The sequence below is a fragment of the Alosa pseudoharengus genome, unplaced genomic scaffold (genome assembly GCF_046254945.1).
Source record: "Alosa pseudoharengus isolate Yale_2024_CS ecotype anadromous, Long Island Sound unplaced genomic scaffold, YU_APseudo_1.1 YU_APseudo_1.1_scf_10, whole genome shotgun sequence".
Classification (NCBI taxonomy): Eukaryota; Metazoa; Chordata; class Actinopteri; order Clupeiformes; family Clupeidae; genus Alosa; species Alosa pseudoharengus.
This window is the reverse complement of record NW_027468565.1, coordinates 11,941,933-11,958,717: the sequence shown is the minus strand read 5'-3', so window position 1 is coordinate 11,958,717 and position 16,785 is coordinate 11,941,933. Positions and strand designations below refer to the sequence as shown.

General features: G+C 42.5%; 1 protein-coding gene and 1 long non-coding RNA gene across 2 annotated transcripts in view; both read right to left on the bottom strand.

Annotated features, from left to right (window-relative positions):
• The window catches only part of ptprbl (protein tyrosine phosphatase receptor type B, like), a 31,201-nt gene extending 18,351 nt beyond the window's left edge, over positions 1–12,850 (bottom strand). The window contains exons 1-10 of the mRNA XM_076263652.1: positions 12,729–12,850; positions 11,937–12,341; positions 10,022–11,229; positions 6,721–6,994; positions 4,485–4,760; positions 3,166–3,426; positions 2,726–2,986; positions 1,296–1,562; positions 716–979; positions 205–465 (exon numbers count right to left, since the gene is read on the bottom strand). Of these exons, the coding sequence (XP_076119767.1) occupies positions 205–465; positions 716–979; positions 1,296–1,562; positions 2,726–2,986; positions 3,166–3,426; positions 4,485–4,760; positions 6,721–6,994; positions 10,022–11,229; positions 11,937–12,341; positions 12,729–12,780 (3,529 nt within the window). The 5' untranslated portion in view covers positions 12,781–12,850. The remainder of the gene's footprint in view (positions 1–204; positions 466–715; positions 980–1,295; positions 1,563–2,725; positions 2,987–3,165; positions 3,427–4,484; positions 4,761–6,720; positions 6,995–10,021; positions 11,230–11,936; positions 12,342–12,728) is intronic.
• Positions 12,851–15,499: 2,649 nt separating this feature from the next.
• On the bottom strand, positions 15,500–16,472 carry LOC143139605 (uncharacterized). Its single transcript, XR_012990441.1, has 2 exons — positions 16,058–16,472; positions 15,500–15,892 (listed from the first exon to the last, which is right to left on the bottom strand). It is a non-coding gene; the product is annotated as an uncharacterized LOC143139605 (long non-coding RNA).
• Positions 16,473–16,785: the final 313 nt, after the last annotated feature.

The following is a 16,785-nucleotide window of genomic DNA, read 5'->3' as shown; positions in this document are numbered from 1 at the left end:
AATTATTTCTTTGTACGAACACTATTAAATCAGCCCATCACCTGAATGATACAAATCCATGAGATGCAATGCCTATTAATTCAGTAAGTAATCTGTGGTAATAGGCAGAAGTAGAAATAACTGTTATTTAATAAAGATTTAAAAATTAAATAAATCTTTATTTTTAACAAAATCTACTAACAGCATTTGAATATCATGACTCACTTGTTTGTCCAGTCACAGATGCAGTGTTGCTAAGGTCTCCACTCCTTGTTATCACCACAATGCTGTACCGCCGCCCAGAGGTCAACCCACTGAAGGTGCACTCTGTCAGGGAGGCATGGAGCATCCTCCTAGCCACCTCGGAGTCCTGGAACTTCAGCAGTATAGTGTAGTTCTGCCATTCTCCCACAGGAGGGCTCCACCGAGCCCCTAGGGACGTCTCGTCACTGTGGTGGATAGTCAGCTTCTGAACAGGCCTTGGTGCTGAAATAGATTGAGGAGAGTGTAACTAATTTTGATTAATACAAGGAAGCAGGTGATGGAAAACTTTCAGGTCATCTACAAGAAGGGAAAATATGCAAAGATATCACTCTCAAAGACCAAAACAACATATTAAGTATCACTCAGATTTCTAATTTGGCATGTTTACTCATTCAGTCTGATCAGATGTCGATATTGACTTGATATTAACAGTCTAACGGTTATTGAGTTAATGCATGCTCATATTATGTACCTAGTCTGGCTTCCGTGAACGCAGTCGAGGACAGCTGGCCACTCTCCACTGCGACAGCAGCTTTATAGAGCCTGCCTGGGACAAGGTTGGGGAACACACACTGCCGTGCAGGCTTCCCTTCAGTCCTGTTCACCAGCACAGACGAGCTGTTGAGCAGCAGGATACGGTAGCGCTCCCACTCCCCTTTAGGGGGAGCCCACGAGAGCCTCAGACTCCTCTGGTCATTGAGCCTCTCCATCACCAATTGAGTAGCCTTCCCTGGTACTGGTGAGGGGTAAGAATGTATTTATTTCATTAACTTCTAAAACTGACAGTTCAAGCAAATGAACATTGAAATTAACATTAAAATGGAAACAAACTACCATGACATCATGTCATGAAATAGTCAACCTATAATCATACTACTTGTCATACTAAACCATGTACCAATATGTAAGTACATAACATTACATTATATTTGGCTAACACTTTCTAACCAAAGCGACTCCTAACAATAGAAACAACTCAACAACAAGGGAAACAGCAGTATCATCTGAGTCATTTAGAATGTTCTGGGAGAGCAACTGAAGAGTGGACTCACCTGTTTGGCCACTGGCTTTGACCTCTTTGGTCAACCTGGACTTGCCCTGTGTCTGAACTGACACGTAATAGGTTTTCCCAGGGATCAATCCAGTGAAGATCCAATCTGTACTAGTAAAATTGATGATGTGTCTCTGTTTTGTCAGGCCAGGGCTGGACAGGATGACCATGTATGACTTCCCACTGCCTGGTGCCGAGTCCCAGGACGCTCTCAAGCTGTCCTGGCTGCCATTGTTCAGGAGCCGCAGATTTGACACAGTGGCAGGCGCTGAGAGGGAAACCAGTCAAATTCAGCATCATGGGATGGTTTTTAGTGTCTAGTGTTACTCATAGGCTTGTATAGGCCATGTTATGAATAGAGGTCTGCATAGAGGTCAACCACTTGGTCACAGTTTGAAATGTAAACTTCATAAAGAAACCCAAACCCCATGTCTGTTACAAATACACTGTCAATATATCTTTTATCAAATTGCTGCTATTATTATTACCAGACTAAATCTTTCACATGCACAATATAACATGATGGCTTATGACCTTTTAAATACTAACACATGTGAAAGCTTCATCAAAGCTATACTGACTCTCAGATGTGCACCAGCTCACGTACACATGGAATTATTAAAGAGTTCCTACAAAGAATAGACGATGGAAAAACTGGATACAGGTGGGGGCTGATGATATCAGAGATAGGGAGGGGGGGGACATGATTCCCTGGGATGTTGCTTGTTCATTGTCAGTCACTGCAGCGAGGGAAGGGAGGAGTTTCACAGCTAAAAATATCCTGGAAAGAATGATAAAAATGGCTGCGTTGGGGGGTGGGGGGTTGTTGCTCGATGGGGGGAGGGGGGGTTGGAAAGTCAAACAAAAGAGCAGAGTGGTTTTGGCGAGACACGCTCCCTTTGTGCCCGGCGTGGTCTGACACCTGCACCCGACCCCCTGAGCGAGGCGAGGGTGGGCGGGCAAGGGTGGGCAAGGGCTGCCCACTTCCCCTCGCATGTCACAACACAGGATGTCGGACATTAAAAGGGAGACAATACACATTACTTCTTCTCCTTTCTACACTTTCATGGCCAGTTTTAATAGAGGTCAGTGAGAACAAAGGCCCTTTTGGAGTAGGAGAAGACTAGTCCCTTCTGCAGGCTGCAGTGATTTTTTTGCAAGCATTACACTATTCACCATTTACAGTGTTCAGTTCTCTCTTAACACTTTGTAACCATCAAGCACCCCTTTAAGTGCAGTAAGTTCAGTGTGGTGCAGTACATCCCAAAAATCAGTTCTGATGATGTTTGTCTGTGTGCATTTATCTTGGCTGTGGTTTATTTTTTTTAGCTGTGATATCCAACGGCATAAATATTAACTCCAAAGGCAAACGGTTCACTCATTTATGATCAAGAACAACTCTGGCCCAGGTTGCTTTTGTATGTGTCTCACCTGTGTAGTCATCCTTGAACACTGAACTGCTTTGCATCCCCATCGATTCAGCCACCATCTCTACTCTGTACAGAGTTCCTGGGGTCAAACCAGTGAAGGTATGGGAGGTCACCTGACTTCCCAGGGTGACATTCTGGACCAGAGACTCCTTTTGGATCAGCAGGACCCAGAAGTGTTCTGTTCGACCAGGACCAGGCTGCCAAGACACACTGATGTTGCTGGAGGACGCGGAGAGCTTCAGGACACTAATGGCAGATGGAGCTGAGAAAAAGAACAGAGGTCAGTCAAAGGTCACAAGACTGTGTGGACTAATGTATATCTATATATGACACTATGTACAATGTAATCTATTGTAATGTATGTCTGTCAGTGAGTAGTTTAGACTACAGCTGGTCAGGTCATTTAACTGACTCGAGAAAGATGTGTGATTTTACTCTTACCTGTGAGCACCTCTTTAGAGACTTGATCACTTTGTATCCCCATGGACTCGGCTATGACTGCAACTTTGAACAAAGTTCCTGGAGTCACACCATTGAAGGTATGGGAGTTCACGCCGCTGGCCAGAGTAACATTCTGGACCAAACTCTCTTGTTCGGTCAGCAGTACCCGGAAATGTTCTGTCCGACCAGGACCAGGCTGCCAAGACACATCCAAGTTTCTAGAGGACGCAATGAGCTTCAGTCCCGTAATGGCCGACGGAGCTGGAAAAGAGAACAACGAGATGCGTATGAAATCTAGTCTGGAAGCCAGCACAAAATGGGAGGTTGGGAAATTGGACCTGGACTTGTTCCATTGAGAAGCAACTATGCCCGAACCAGAGCAGTTCACACCAATCAATTGTCTGAGCGGGCTTTATTCAATGATGGACAGATGAGTAACAGTGCCTAGTCTATCACGTCACCTGAGTGTGCTTCGTTTGATTTTGTAAACACAAAAGGTTGTTGTCGTTAGAGAAGCTATAGCCTAGGCTACATTTAGATTTCTCTATCGCGTCAGTTGTACAACATACTGTAGCCTATTGACAGTGCAATAACTTTAAAAAACGATCAACAGCAGTATCAGACTCAAATTCTGACTAGAATTGAGTATGACTACGTCAGGCTATGTTAAGTCAGGAGTAGGAACAAAATCAAACCAGGGCACAGGAATACAACATGAAAGAGAAGTTCTTCCCGCTATGTCTAATCTTAAATAGAGAACATAATTTATTTAATCTAAATGAGATTTTCTATGAGAGCGTGCAATGGAACAATGAAAGTGTGTTGGCTTGGAAGAGATTCTGTACTTCTGTAGTTCTGTAGATTCTGCAGTGTACTGACACACCCGTCTGGCTTCTCCAGCCACTGAGTAGACAGTGTGAGTGCTCATGTCTAGAATAGCATCCTGTTGCTGACAACAATAAAGAGACAAAACAGACTTGTGGGGCAGGCTTTACACTACTTATGCGCAAAGACTTTTTTAACTGATTTTACAATGTGATTAATGAAAATTATCTCCCAAAATACACAGAAATGTTGTCACAAATAAAGGGCACAAAGAATTTAAACAGAAGTATAAAACTTCATATTCCCAGTAAAGTTTTTCTTGATTAAGGGCATCCACATTTTAGCTACTACATATGTACACAATCACATTCATTGAAAACTATGTTTTACATTAAGGTCTATTATGAAAGTACAGTACATATGACTAAGTAACTAATGACAGGCTTCATTCTATGTTTTTCAAACCTGCAGGCTAGAGTTCAAGGTTGCTGTACCTGTGGCAGCATTGCGGAGGACCGGGTCAGAGAGTCTGTCCCCAGCAAGAGCTTGCAAGCGCAGGGTGTAGAGAGTTCCAGGGGTGAGGGCAGTGAAGCCGGACTGGGGCGCCGCTGTGCCCATCACCCTGGTGGCCCGGCGGACAGCCGAGCCTGTGTCCACCAGGCTGAGCTCATACCAGTCCACCCTGCCGCGCGGGTGGGACCAGTGCACGCGCAGCCCGGACGTGGCATCTCCGTCAGGCTCGACCACCACGTGTGAGGGCAGATCTGGACCTGAGGGGAACAGGGGAGAGGTCACTGTCTGAGACGACTCTTTCTTCACTCTACTCATTTCATCAGATGAGTCAAACCTGTAGAGTTGTTAAAGGGAGAAATCAAAGCAATGAATAGGTAGGTAGGTAGGTTGTGAATTTCAGGCACAGTTGTGGGAAAGTCCAACAAATATCCACAAAAATGGACTAGAACTCAAATTGCAAACTGTTATAAATGTGAAAGTCAATGTTGATGACCACCAATTGTAAGCACTATGGAGTTATGTAAATCCTTGTGAGTACACTTCATAACGTTACACAACAACTTGGGTTTAAAAAATATCCTGGAGTGGCCTGAGCTTCCTTTCTTTGTGCTTGGCTGTGGACTGGAGCTGCACAGGCTGATTGCTCTGCCAGATAAGATTGTTTGGCCACTATAGAGAATGGACAGTGCTTCTGTGGGGAGGCATAGCGTAACGTATGTGTGTGTGTGTGGGGGGGGGGGACAGCGAGCCCTGACCCTGGGATAGAGATTGGATGGAGGGGGGAAAATGGCGTCCCTCACCCCTCGACGGCTTGACCCTACCTTTCTCTGACCGCTTCCTCTCCTGGGGCTTGGGAGAGCAAAGCAGTCCTACCAATGCTATCATCAAGCAGAAGGAACAATACTGAGTTGTTGTTTTTTTTGGGGTTTTTTTTGCTCAGAAGTTTGCCTGTGATTGAATAGTTTAATGAGCTGGCCTGTTATAAGACACATATGTTCACCTATGCACAGTGTGTTTGCTTTCATCATACATAGTATTTGTTATTAGAGACTATTCAATGGTTCATCTTTTTTTCATGAATAGTCACAAAGGAGTCTCACCCTGCTGTTGCTGGCTAGATTAGAGGTGTGCAGAAGGAGGTGCAAAAAGGAGAAAGAAGTGACCTGGCAGGAGTGCACACTTCACGCTCGCTCTCTTTATCTAATCTATCTGCCTCACCAAACAAAACATTGCATCCGTTGGAACGAGGTAACAATGAGAGGGGGGAAATGACTGGGGAAAGGGAGATCTTTCTGGAAACAAACACTTCAGATTAGAAGCCCAGTTGCTGACCTCTGCTCTACCAACTCTAAAAGCCCATCACTAGATTCCAAGGCACCTCTCTCTCTCTCTGCCCCTCTCTCTTTCTCTTTGGGTCTCCCTTTTCCCTTTTTTTTAAAGTGAAATAACATCTATTTTTTAATAAATGCAGTGGACAATGCATGTTAATTTAATTTATAGAATTTGAATATGATAATTTTGTTGGTGCTGGCGCAGTAATTCAATGTGCAATTAAACATAAATAGAACCAATGATTCACAGAAGCTATGCATGCATAGAGTTTTGGGTAGCTTGGCAGCAGACACTTGCATAATCCTACACATAATAATCCTACCCTCCAACTCTAACCCAGATAACCTTAGTTTTATGTGGTTGCATGCAGTGTGCAACTTGTTTGTGACAGGCTATACTCCAATCATTAAGTTACTCTAACAAAACAATACAACATGTGGTAAAATATTCTCCATTCATGGACAGATGACAGACATGCCATTGCTAATGCATTTATATCAATCTTAGCTACAGCATTCATTGACAATATTTATGCTCATTTTCAAAATAAGTATTGCCAGTTTGAAAGCTTATCTCTGTGGCTTTCCATGACTGGTGTAATATCAGTTATAGTAATTTGTTATATTTTCAACTTAGATGAAATGACAAATGAAAACATTAGGCGATGATAAGTCACAGTGAATAGGAAACCTATATTTTAACAAAAAACACTTTTTCGTGTTCTAGGCTACATCACAACGATATCCAGTTATTCGTGGTAAGTAGGCTATCCTCTATGACACTAAATACATGTTTAACATTTCGTCGTCAGTGAATGTCCTTAGAACAACCTTAACTGATATTATTAGATATTATCAATATATTTAATTATTTTGCCATGCTTACCTGTTTGCGCTGAAACATTTTTTCGCTCTCCGTCAGTCTTTGAAATTATTTCCAGTTGGTAAAGGGTGCCAGGATTAAGATCATTAAGTAGACACTGAAAATGTTTATTGTCATCTCCCGTCGAATGGCAGTCCGTTTTAGGAGACACGCTGCTATAAAATACGCTGAAGTTGCAACCTTCTCGGATGGTGGTTAGTTTTAACTCAATTCCATCAGTGCTGGCACTGACTTCGGTGCTATTTATCCAACATCTGATTGCCTCTGTCGTTTCGGGCTGCAAGTAAAACACAAATAGACATTACGATTCGCGATGATAATGCAAACTATAGCTCCTAGTAAAGCTTTAAAAATATTCTGACAAACCTTGACTTGACTCCACACCATAAAAATCATAAAATATAATACGTTCCATGTCAACATTTCGGTGTTTTTTTCGCGTTCGCAGCATAGCATAAGTGATAGTCAGTAGCTCAAAACTGGGTCATATTTTTTATTTATTCCCATTAATTTTCGGTGTAAATCCAAATAAATGACAGCGTATCTGAGATGAGATTGCAGCCTTCCATCCCCTGATTCCCACATCGTCATTTAGCTCGTCCTCCACTTTGAACACAGCCCTAATTTCACACTTCCTGGACAATGACAAAGTCTTGAATAGTATCCAAATTTTCAATCTCGATATCTAAAATGTCTTCAATTATGCTGCGATTAGAATAATTCGTGGTGGAAAACATCCTTCATGCGTGCAAAACATCCTTTCTCAGTGTTTGTCATGACTTCGTCAAGGGTTAATTACAAAGAGATAAATCGAATGTTTCCCAAAGGTTCATGGTCCCAAACTTTCACTTGACTCTATGACACCAGCACCTTGAGCAGTCCCTCTCATTCCCGTCACCCCACCCTTCTTTCCTTCCTGATGGGGGCTTTTTCTGATACACAATGTCTTGGGCTTGGCTGCCAGCCGGACAGCAAGGTTATGTGAAAACTAAATTCATGTTCAAACGACGAACTTTATCAACACTGGCCACATTCTCAAATGCTTTGTCTAATATTTCATTTACTTCTAATCTGGAAGTCAGACTATTTATTGTCTGTGATATGTCTATTAATGAATAAAAACATTTGCATAAAAAAATCTGGTGGTGGTGGACCCTGAAGCTATTATTTTTGTCACATCGACAATGAAACGGGAAATCCGTAAATTAATTATGGTGTATATAATTTTAAGAGAGCGCAATGCACTCAATAGTAACTGATGCGTTAAGCAAAGTGACTGGCAAGCTCTTGACAATGCTAACTTGCAGCCTCTCTGAAAACTGAGATCACCTGGGATTTAAAATCAGATTCTACCTAACAACTTGGAGGTTTTCTATTTCAAATAAACGTTCAGTATTATGATATCATAAGATTAATGATGTTATGTACTGGGATAATTTAAGTAGCCTCCTTTACAATTGAAACAGAAAAATACAGAAAACATGAAAATAATGTTTTTATGAAGAACTGCCTGAATTCACATGTTGAAATCAACCAAAGGAAATATTTAGGATAACCTTTTTCTTTACACCAATACCTGAGGCACTAATTTTATGGGTAAAGTGCAAAATCTTACGTCTGACTAAACCTAAAAAAAAAATAAGTTCAATCAATTTGCTTATTATACACCATGGCTAGACCTTAAATGCAAACACTGATGAGTCAGCAATGCTCCCACATGCCACACACCATAGCTACAGTTCTTGCATGAGAACTTTGCTTGCTGATAGACTTTATACTTTCCCACCATTTAAAATAGAGTCCATGGGGTAATTCTGTGTTTTAGCATGAGTGATCATAATATTGATCTAAAATGGCATAATGGTTGCTATCACTACACCCCACCTTTGTTGTGAGGATCATGTGAAATACATGTAAGCCTGTCATGGTGTTCCTAATTTATTGGGTCAGATATAACAATTCCCTCCCAGCTTTCCACCACTATCTCACAAAAACACAATTCACATTTGGCAGTTTAACACAGCCAATTTTGGGGACACTGTAGTTCATCCTCATATCATTGTTGAAGACATAGAATGGATGAACTGGGTATTTTACCTTGTTCAGTGATGTTAGCATAGAAGGAATAGAATATTGGTCTGTCAAAAGCATGCTCAGATGCTGTTTTATAATCCCATTTACAACGCTATTAGGCTGGGGATCCAAGCAGATCCCATTTCAGCAGATATCTAACACCACCTCATGGTTATCTGGCACCCACATGAATAATTAAGTTAGCTTCATGCTGATTGGCTGCCTTGCAGCTGAAAACCATTCACAATAGGCTCCAGCAACTTCTTCCTGAATCTCCAACAAGTATGTGGTGTGGGACAGTAATGGTTTGCGTTACAGTCTGCATTTACGTCACAGTTAGGGTTGCCAACCGTTCCATAAAATACGGAATCGTTGAAAGGAAAAAGATGTGTTCCATATTTAACTGATACAGAACGCATTTTCTTCTGTATTATTGGGAATCCATCAGTGCAAATCCATGACAGATCAGTATAGTAAGTTAGACTATGAACGAAGAATGCACGATTTGTATGAGATAAATAAGGGAAACCTTGCTGCTGTCATTTATTCCTCTTGGTTTGTCTGTCATCACTATCTTAGCAGATAATGCACCTTTGGTTTGAGCCACTGTGAGTCACATAGGCCTGAGTGTTTTTTGCATCAAAATTATTCTTGTTTTGCACTGGATAGAAAATGAGTAGGCTAGTAGGCTACATTTATTCAATATGGAGCCCTGGAAGCGTCATTGCAAGATTGTTTTATTTTTTTTGTATATCATGAGAATGTGTGCTCATTTGACCAAATTGTACACTCGTTTTACTTAATTATGATCTCATTTTACTAGATTGTGCATAGAATGTAGTATATTATGCACTCATTTTAGTAAGTGCACTCATTTTAGTGCACTCATTTGACACAATTTAGTAAACGGGCCGACAATTTTGTAAAATTATGCACTATTTTACGTATTTTGATATCCATCTTGCAACACACACACACACAGCCTATATCATTACCACCACCCCCCCCCCCACACACACACACACACACACACACACACACACACATCAGATATTTGGCAACCCTAGTCACAGTCTGTATTTGTTCAAATTCCCCCTTTTCTAAGTGGTCATTTAAGTCTGAGATTTACATGTGAAATAATCATGTTACTCTTCACCGTAGCTCAAGTCAAGGTAAAACGGTTTGACCTCAGGAAACTATTATCAGTGAGCTAAGCATTTGATGTACTCACCGGCTGTGTTGTGGCTATGGTTGTGGTTGTTGGAAATGTTGTGGTCGTCAGAGTTGTTGAAGCAGTAGTTGTAGTTGATGGTGTAGTAGTTGTGGCCTGAGTCGTAGTGGGTGTAGTTAAGTCTGGGGTGGTGTGATCCATGGTGGTGGTCATCGTTGTGGATGTGGTTATCAAAACAGTGGATGGGTGTGGCTTAACGGTAGTTGTAAATGACTCAGTAGCTGCGATGGTTGTCTGAATCGTGGTTGTGATGTGGTCAGTAGTGCTCATTGGGATCTCAGTAGCTTGATTTGGGAAATGAGTAGCCCTGGATGCAGGTGGACTGCTGGTGCTGGGATCTGAAGCAGTGGTCAGAGTAGCAGTGCTTGTATACAGTCTCGCTGTGGCTGTAGTGCCTGGAGTTCCTACTAGAGGCACTCTTCTAGTGGTCAGAGGGGGTCTGGGTGTCATGGTTGACTCAGCTGGTGTGGTGAAGAGTCCTGTAGTAATCTCTGAAACTGTGGTAGAGGTAGTCGCTAATGACTCAGTTTCAGTTTGTGCTCCGCCCCCAGCTGGTGGGCTGCTTTCAGGTGGCATGGTTGTCAGAGCCTTAGTGGTTACTGAGTCTGTCGCCAAGCTATGACTGAAGGAAACAGGTTCAGACTTGGAGTATGTGAGGGGAGACATTTTGGTGGCATCCATGTGGGAATGTGTGGTTGGGACACCTGTGGTGAGGGTGCTGGATGCAGCTGACATCTCCGGAACACCGTCAGATTCAGTCTGGGAGGCAAGGGCCACGGATGAGGCTGTTTCATCCCCCCCAAAGCCGTGGTGGAACACAGTGGAGGAGCTTGTAGATAAGTCTGTTCCATCCCCTGTGCGTCCGGCTTCAGTAAATGAAGGGTCCGATCCTATAACAGTGTTGTCACTTCTATTTAAAGCTGCATTCGGGGTTACTGGTCCGGACACAGGTTTGAGATCAGTTGCCAACATCCTCCTGGTCCGAGGCCTCGCCCTATCACTGGAGTGTGTCACCTCTCTGATCTGAACAGTCACAGGGACTCTTAATGTTGTAATTTGCTGTGTGGCTGTGTGAGTCCTCTCAGCATGTTTTGTATTTGTAATAAATATTGGATTGGAGGATGTCTCAGTGCCTTCTGAAGATGTGCTAGTATAAGCAGTAGAATTATATGCTGTTGAGAATGTGGATGTTGAGATTGTTGTGAGACCTGTAAAGAGAAAGGTGTTATGGACTCAATGGTCTAGTGGAAGCATTGCAAATAATGCTATTTTCTTTCACATTTCCTATACAATTTTATAATTGTTGGTTTATTGGATCATTTTTAAAGAATAGGCGGTATAGTATGGATGGTAGTATTAAGGGTGTCACTACTATTTTGAATTTGAATGGAACATATGCCATTGCCAGAGTTTTAAATTGTAGGAAATATCTGTGTGGAATAGTCCGTTAAATGCAACTGCTGTATTTGTGTTGCCAAAGGCCCTATGGTGCCTCGTCAACATCATAGGCAGACATCATGGCATAAAGACAAAATGTGCAAGAAGAACTGTTTTCAATGTCTATGCACGTCTGATGATAATGCGGCCAATCGCCGTGTGCTAGAGTTTACAGGAAAGACCAGTGCTTACGATATTCCTGTGACGGCTGACGGAGGCCTTGAACACAATGTGCAAGGAAACTGACACCAGGAGTGTCATCCTCTGCTTTCCTATGCAGAGATTTAGGTATTTTCAGTTCCCCTTGTAGGCTAGTACTCGTTTAAACGTTTGGAAATTAAATAGGCCTAGCCTGTTTAACACAAACGTGTATTCCCAATGTGTTCTGATATAACAGTGTCAGTGTCTGTAACAGAGGCCTACGTATAACCGAGAAGTGGTGAAATTGTCTGAATGAGTAAACGTTGGCTTCACTCACCTTTTATTTGGCAAAGGGGTGTCATTATACTTTTCCCCGATTGATCGACGTCAAGGCTGGTCCAGTTGGAATACTGAGGGTTCATTTGGATCACAATTCGTATGCCTTGTTTCTTTAGATACAACGGTTTGTCCACCAACCCAAAGATCCCCCATTCATCATAGCATTTCCATGCAGGTGCTCTACCACAGTCGTTGAGACTGACCAGGCGAGCCCCAAAGTGCGCCCCGCTTGCGTCTGCCCATAGACACTTGGATGAATTTATGTGGTAAAGCTTCATGTCGTCTGTCCAAGTCCATTGCTGAGCGGGGCTGGTACTGTCACACACGCCGAGGTAGACAATTTCGCCTGTGTTTAGTCGGGACAGGCACAATCCTTTCGGTGTGTGCGCAATAAGAAAACTCACTGCGTGCAAAAACAAAAACAAACGCTGCCGTTAAGCTACCAACAAATAAGACTTTCACAGTACTACTGTATCAGTGGATAACGCTGGCCAACACGCCTCTTGAAAACTATATGTCAGGCAAGTTCTACTACATGGTTTGGACGGTTTCTTGTGTGTTGTGCCATGGTTTAATATGTTTGCCAGCTCGTGTACATGTTGACTACCCTTGAGAATAATAGCCTAGTTCTCTACTTGATGGACTTTACTGACCTTAAAAGCATATAGCTGACTGCTGAACTAAGTATGAGTAAAATAATGTTATTTTTGTGATGTAACCTTATCAATAAACATACAGACAACAAGAAAATCACTCAACAAACAAGCACCGACATATAAATATAACTCACGTGTGTCAGAAAAACGCAGTATTAGCAGTAGAACATAAAGCAGAGTATCCATTTTGGGTTGAAACTGACTCTGACGCTCACTGGTTCAGATGAGCAAAGTTGAGGCGACAAAAGGAAATGCGCCTTCACAGGAGGAAAAAGTCAGGGAACAGCGCTTCCTCCCATTCAGTTGTTTTGCGGCTTCATAGCGAAGCCCCCGGTAAGCTGGGTGCATCTGACTGGACTCACTCCCCACTCGGAAATTCCAAAGTCCATCGCAGATGTTCAAGTGTGCAAGTGTACAAGCAGATGCATTGTTATATGTTGATTAGGATCAAATCATTGTTATAACATGATTATAACCTGATGCGCCAAGACCTGGTCACGCTTGGTGTTTTCTTCTCTCCTGTTATTGCATTTTTACTGTTGTGATGAAGTTGAAAAATGGGTAATGATAATAGCACACACAGGTAATGGGGCATAATAATTTATTCAAGATTTTCACTCATGGCAACAAACAACAAATGATGATAATTTTCATACCAAATCAAGAATATGGGGTACCATCATATCACACACAAATAAAGGGTTCACACATTTTGCTATACTGTCACAAAAAAGACCTTTTGTAAAAAAGCATCTTGATACCCTGATGGCACGTGGTGGCTCATTCATGCTACTAGAGTGCAGTACACTGATTGATACTTCACACAGGGTTGTGTTGGACCATTATACCAATCTGGACATGTTCTGTTGGTGACAAGTGTACATCAGCATACTTTAAGGAAAGTAAGGTTTGGTTTACAAGCATGACATGGCAGAAATATTAACTTTTCATCCTGGTTTGTGAAGCCTTTAAGTGCTCAACCAAATAGCTGTGAGTGGTGTCACATACTTGTATGGGCTTCATGCCAGGGCTTTGAGGATGCACCAGACAACACTATAATTTACTTTATACCGGCAGAAAACTCTATTCTTTGCTAACCAATGGGTGAGCATTATTAGCATTTATTATATGATAAGAAGGAGAGAGATTGAGAGAGAGAGAGCATGAGAGAAAGTGAGGTAGAGAGAAAGAAAGATTGAGAGAGAGAGAGAATTTGTTTGGGGAGTTCTTCAGAATCTTTTTGTGTCACCAGAGCCCTGAGCTCTTTCCTGTCTTTATCTTCAGGACAGCTCACCCCCCCCCCCCCCCCCACACACACACACACCCCACCCCACACACACACACTCACTCTAGAAGCAGAAGCTGTAAATCTCTCTCTATTTCTCTCTCTCCCATCGGCCCCAAGTGCCTTTCCCCTACGGAACCCCCACCCTGACATCCTGCCCTGTATCTGTGCTGAGAAGGCCAGGACGCCCACTCTCTGAAAGCAGGACATCGTCCCCACCCCGCCTATATCCTCATGCTGACACCTCGGCCACCTCCACTCCACACAGGGCAATTGCAGCACCAAACTGTACCTGTCGCTGTAAATCTATCACAGGGTTATGCTGTGCTGAGTCCGAGACACATTTTCCCAGGGGGACATTAAATGTATATTATATTATATTATATTATATTATATTATATTATATTATATTATATTATATTATATTATTCTATTCACACTGGGCAGCCGTGGCCCACTGGTTAGCACTCTGGACTTGTAACTGGAAGGTTGCCGGTTTGAGCCCCGACCAGTAGGCACGGCTGAAGTGCCCTTGAGCAAGGCACCTAACCCCTCACTACTACCCGAGCGCTGCCGTTGTAGCAGGCAGCTCACTGCGCCGGGATTAGTGTGTGCTTCACCTCACTGTGTGCTGTTTGTGTTTCACTAATTCACCGATTGGGTTAAATGCAGAGACCAAATTTCCCTTATGGGATCAAAATAGTATATATACTTAATACTATACTTATATATACATTGCACCAGTGAGCAACAACGTATTCTCACTCCAAAAACATGAATGTAATCCAAACTGCCAATCCAGACTGTTACAATGCTTTGCCCTGTTGTCAGTGGTATTGTGGAGAGGCAACAACTGCATTCAAGACTGATAAAGGGTTTTAATCATAATGGAACAGGGTACAGACAATGTCTTGCATAAATTGTGAATTGCCTATGGGATTAAAATGGTATGGATTGGAAATCTGGAGATTTGTAATGTGTTCATTCTTTCCCAAATAGATATTCACATAAACAACCACTGCATACAACACAACACTGGGAGCTGAAAGTCTAGAAACAGCACAACTTGATGATTATCATCATCCACAGTGGCTTTATCACATCCATATACTATATACAAGACCTAGTTGATTAATGTGAAATCAAACTGCAATATTGAGATACTCCATATACAGTCATTAAATTCTGTCATATTTATTCAGCTGACAGGGTCATGCTGCCACTCAGTGTTCACACTTAGTCGAGTAAGAGGTTATCTGGACCTGTTTGACTTTCCAGCAATCTGTCTTGCGTTTCATTCGTTATTTTTTTGATCCCTTCCTTCCCTCTCTCGGGCCTCTGGCTTACTGGGTAAAGGCTCCCCACCACAATCTTGCCAAGGTTTTACGCACGACTCTGCCTGCAGGTCATGTTCTTCGCCTGTTCCCCGCAGAGTACCCCGTCTCAATCAGGAGGAAGGAAACAGGCAGCTACCAGAGACAAAGCACTCTAGTGCGCTTGAGGAAACAAACCTATTCGAGTAGACAAGAACCATGCTAGCTTTGACACACATGCACCCCCATAAACACAGCAGAGGCTTTTTTTAAAGATAAGAGTACATGCCAAAAGAAAACAATTAAATTGTCTGTAATTCACTGTCCTCCTTCAATAACTTTATTTTGATTTACAGTATATTTATATAGGAAGATATCAAGTATTCAGTGAACAGTAAGCTGACTTTGCCATAAATGGTCACAAAAATGTGTTTTCACATTACAGGATATGACTGAATGGTTCCTAAAGTCACAGTTGAAACAATACAAAATGCTATGACATGATTGACTGATTTACAAGTCAAAATAGAAAACAATACAACAGATGGCTAGTTTAATAACTGACTCATACAGTCGGCTCACACAGAGAGTATGCATGTATTCAACTCTATATCAGACCTCTTTCAGACATTGAAAGCTGATGTTTGTGGACCTTCCACCGGGCCCTTTTGTCGAACTCCAGAAGCAAGAGCCCTCTCCTCTGTGCAGAAAAAAGTAAACCAGTCACAACAATTCTTGTGTCCCTCTCTCAATACCTTTGCTTGCCCTATTCAAATTCCCCAGGGTGATTATTGATGCCATGTGTTGTGTGACTCGACTCACAGATCAATAATTAAGAAATAAGATTAAGTTGTAGAATACTTACATCACAAAGTCTGAGGCTGAATCAGAGTCCAGAGTTATAATCCAGATCCTTCCATGGCTGGGATCTGTATGTGGGAGCAAGTGCACCTCAGACGCCAGTTTGCTGATGTTCTCCCTTGTGGTCCCATTTACACAATGCCTTCCTCCCCAGCACTTTACCTATTGTTCTCCATCTTCAACACGGTGAAGGAGAGACTACTTGTACTGCCAGTCCCTCGAGGGTAGATAAATTGAAAGGGGGGACTTGATTGTTGATACTTGCTAGGGCGTTCACACACATACACACACAGAGACACACACACACACACACACACACACACATAGACAAGAACACATACACACACACTAAGACCACCCCCTTTAAACACACACACACACACACACACACACACACACACACACAAACACACACACACACACACACACACACACACACACACACACACACACACACACACACACACACACATTCTCTCTTTCTTTTCTTCTCTCCCACCCTCCTCTTATCTTATCAACCTATCAGTTTTTGAGTGCCAGCTATTGTTGAGACCCTCAAGGCATAACAGTTGGTCATGTGTTATACACTTAACCCACCACTGAGCTCGGGTACATACTTATGGACCTCTCTCAAAGAGTTAGTGAAATATGGAAGTGGTTTGATGTTTGAGGGAAGTGTGCAATCCTCATTCCCTGCCCAAAGGGAAGCGAAACATGATGAGAAAGTTAAAG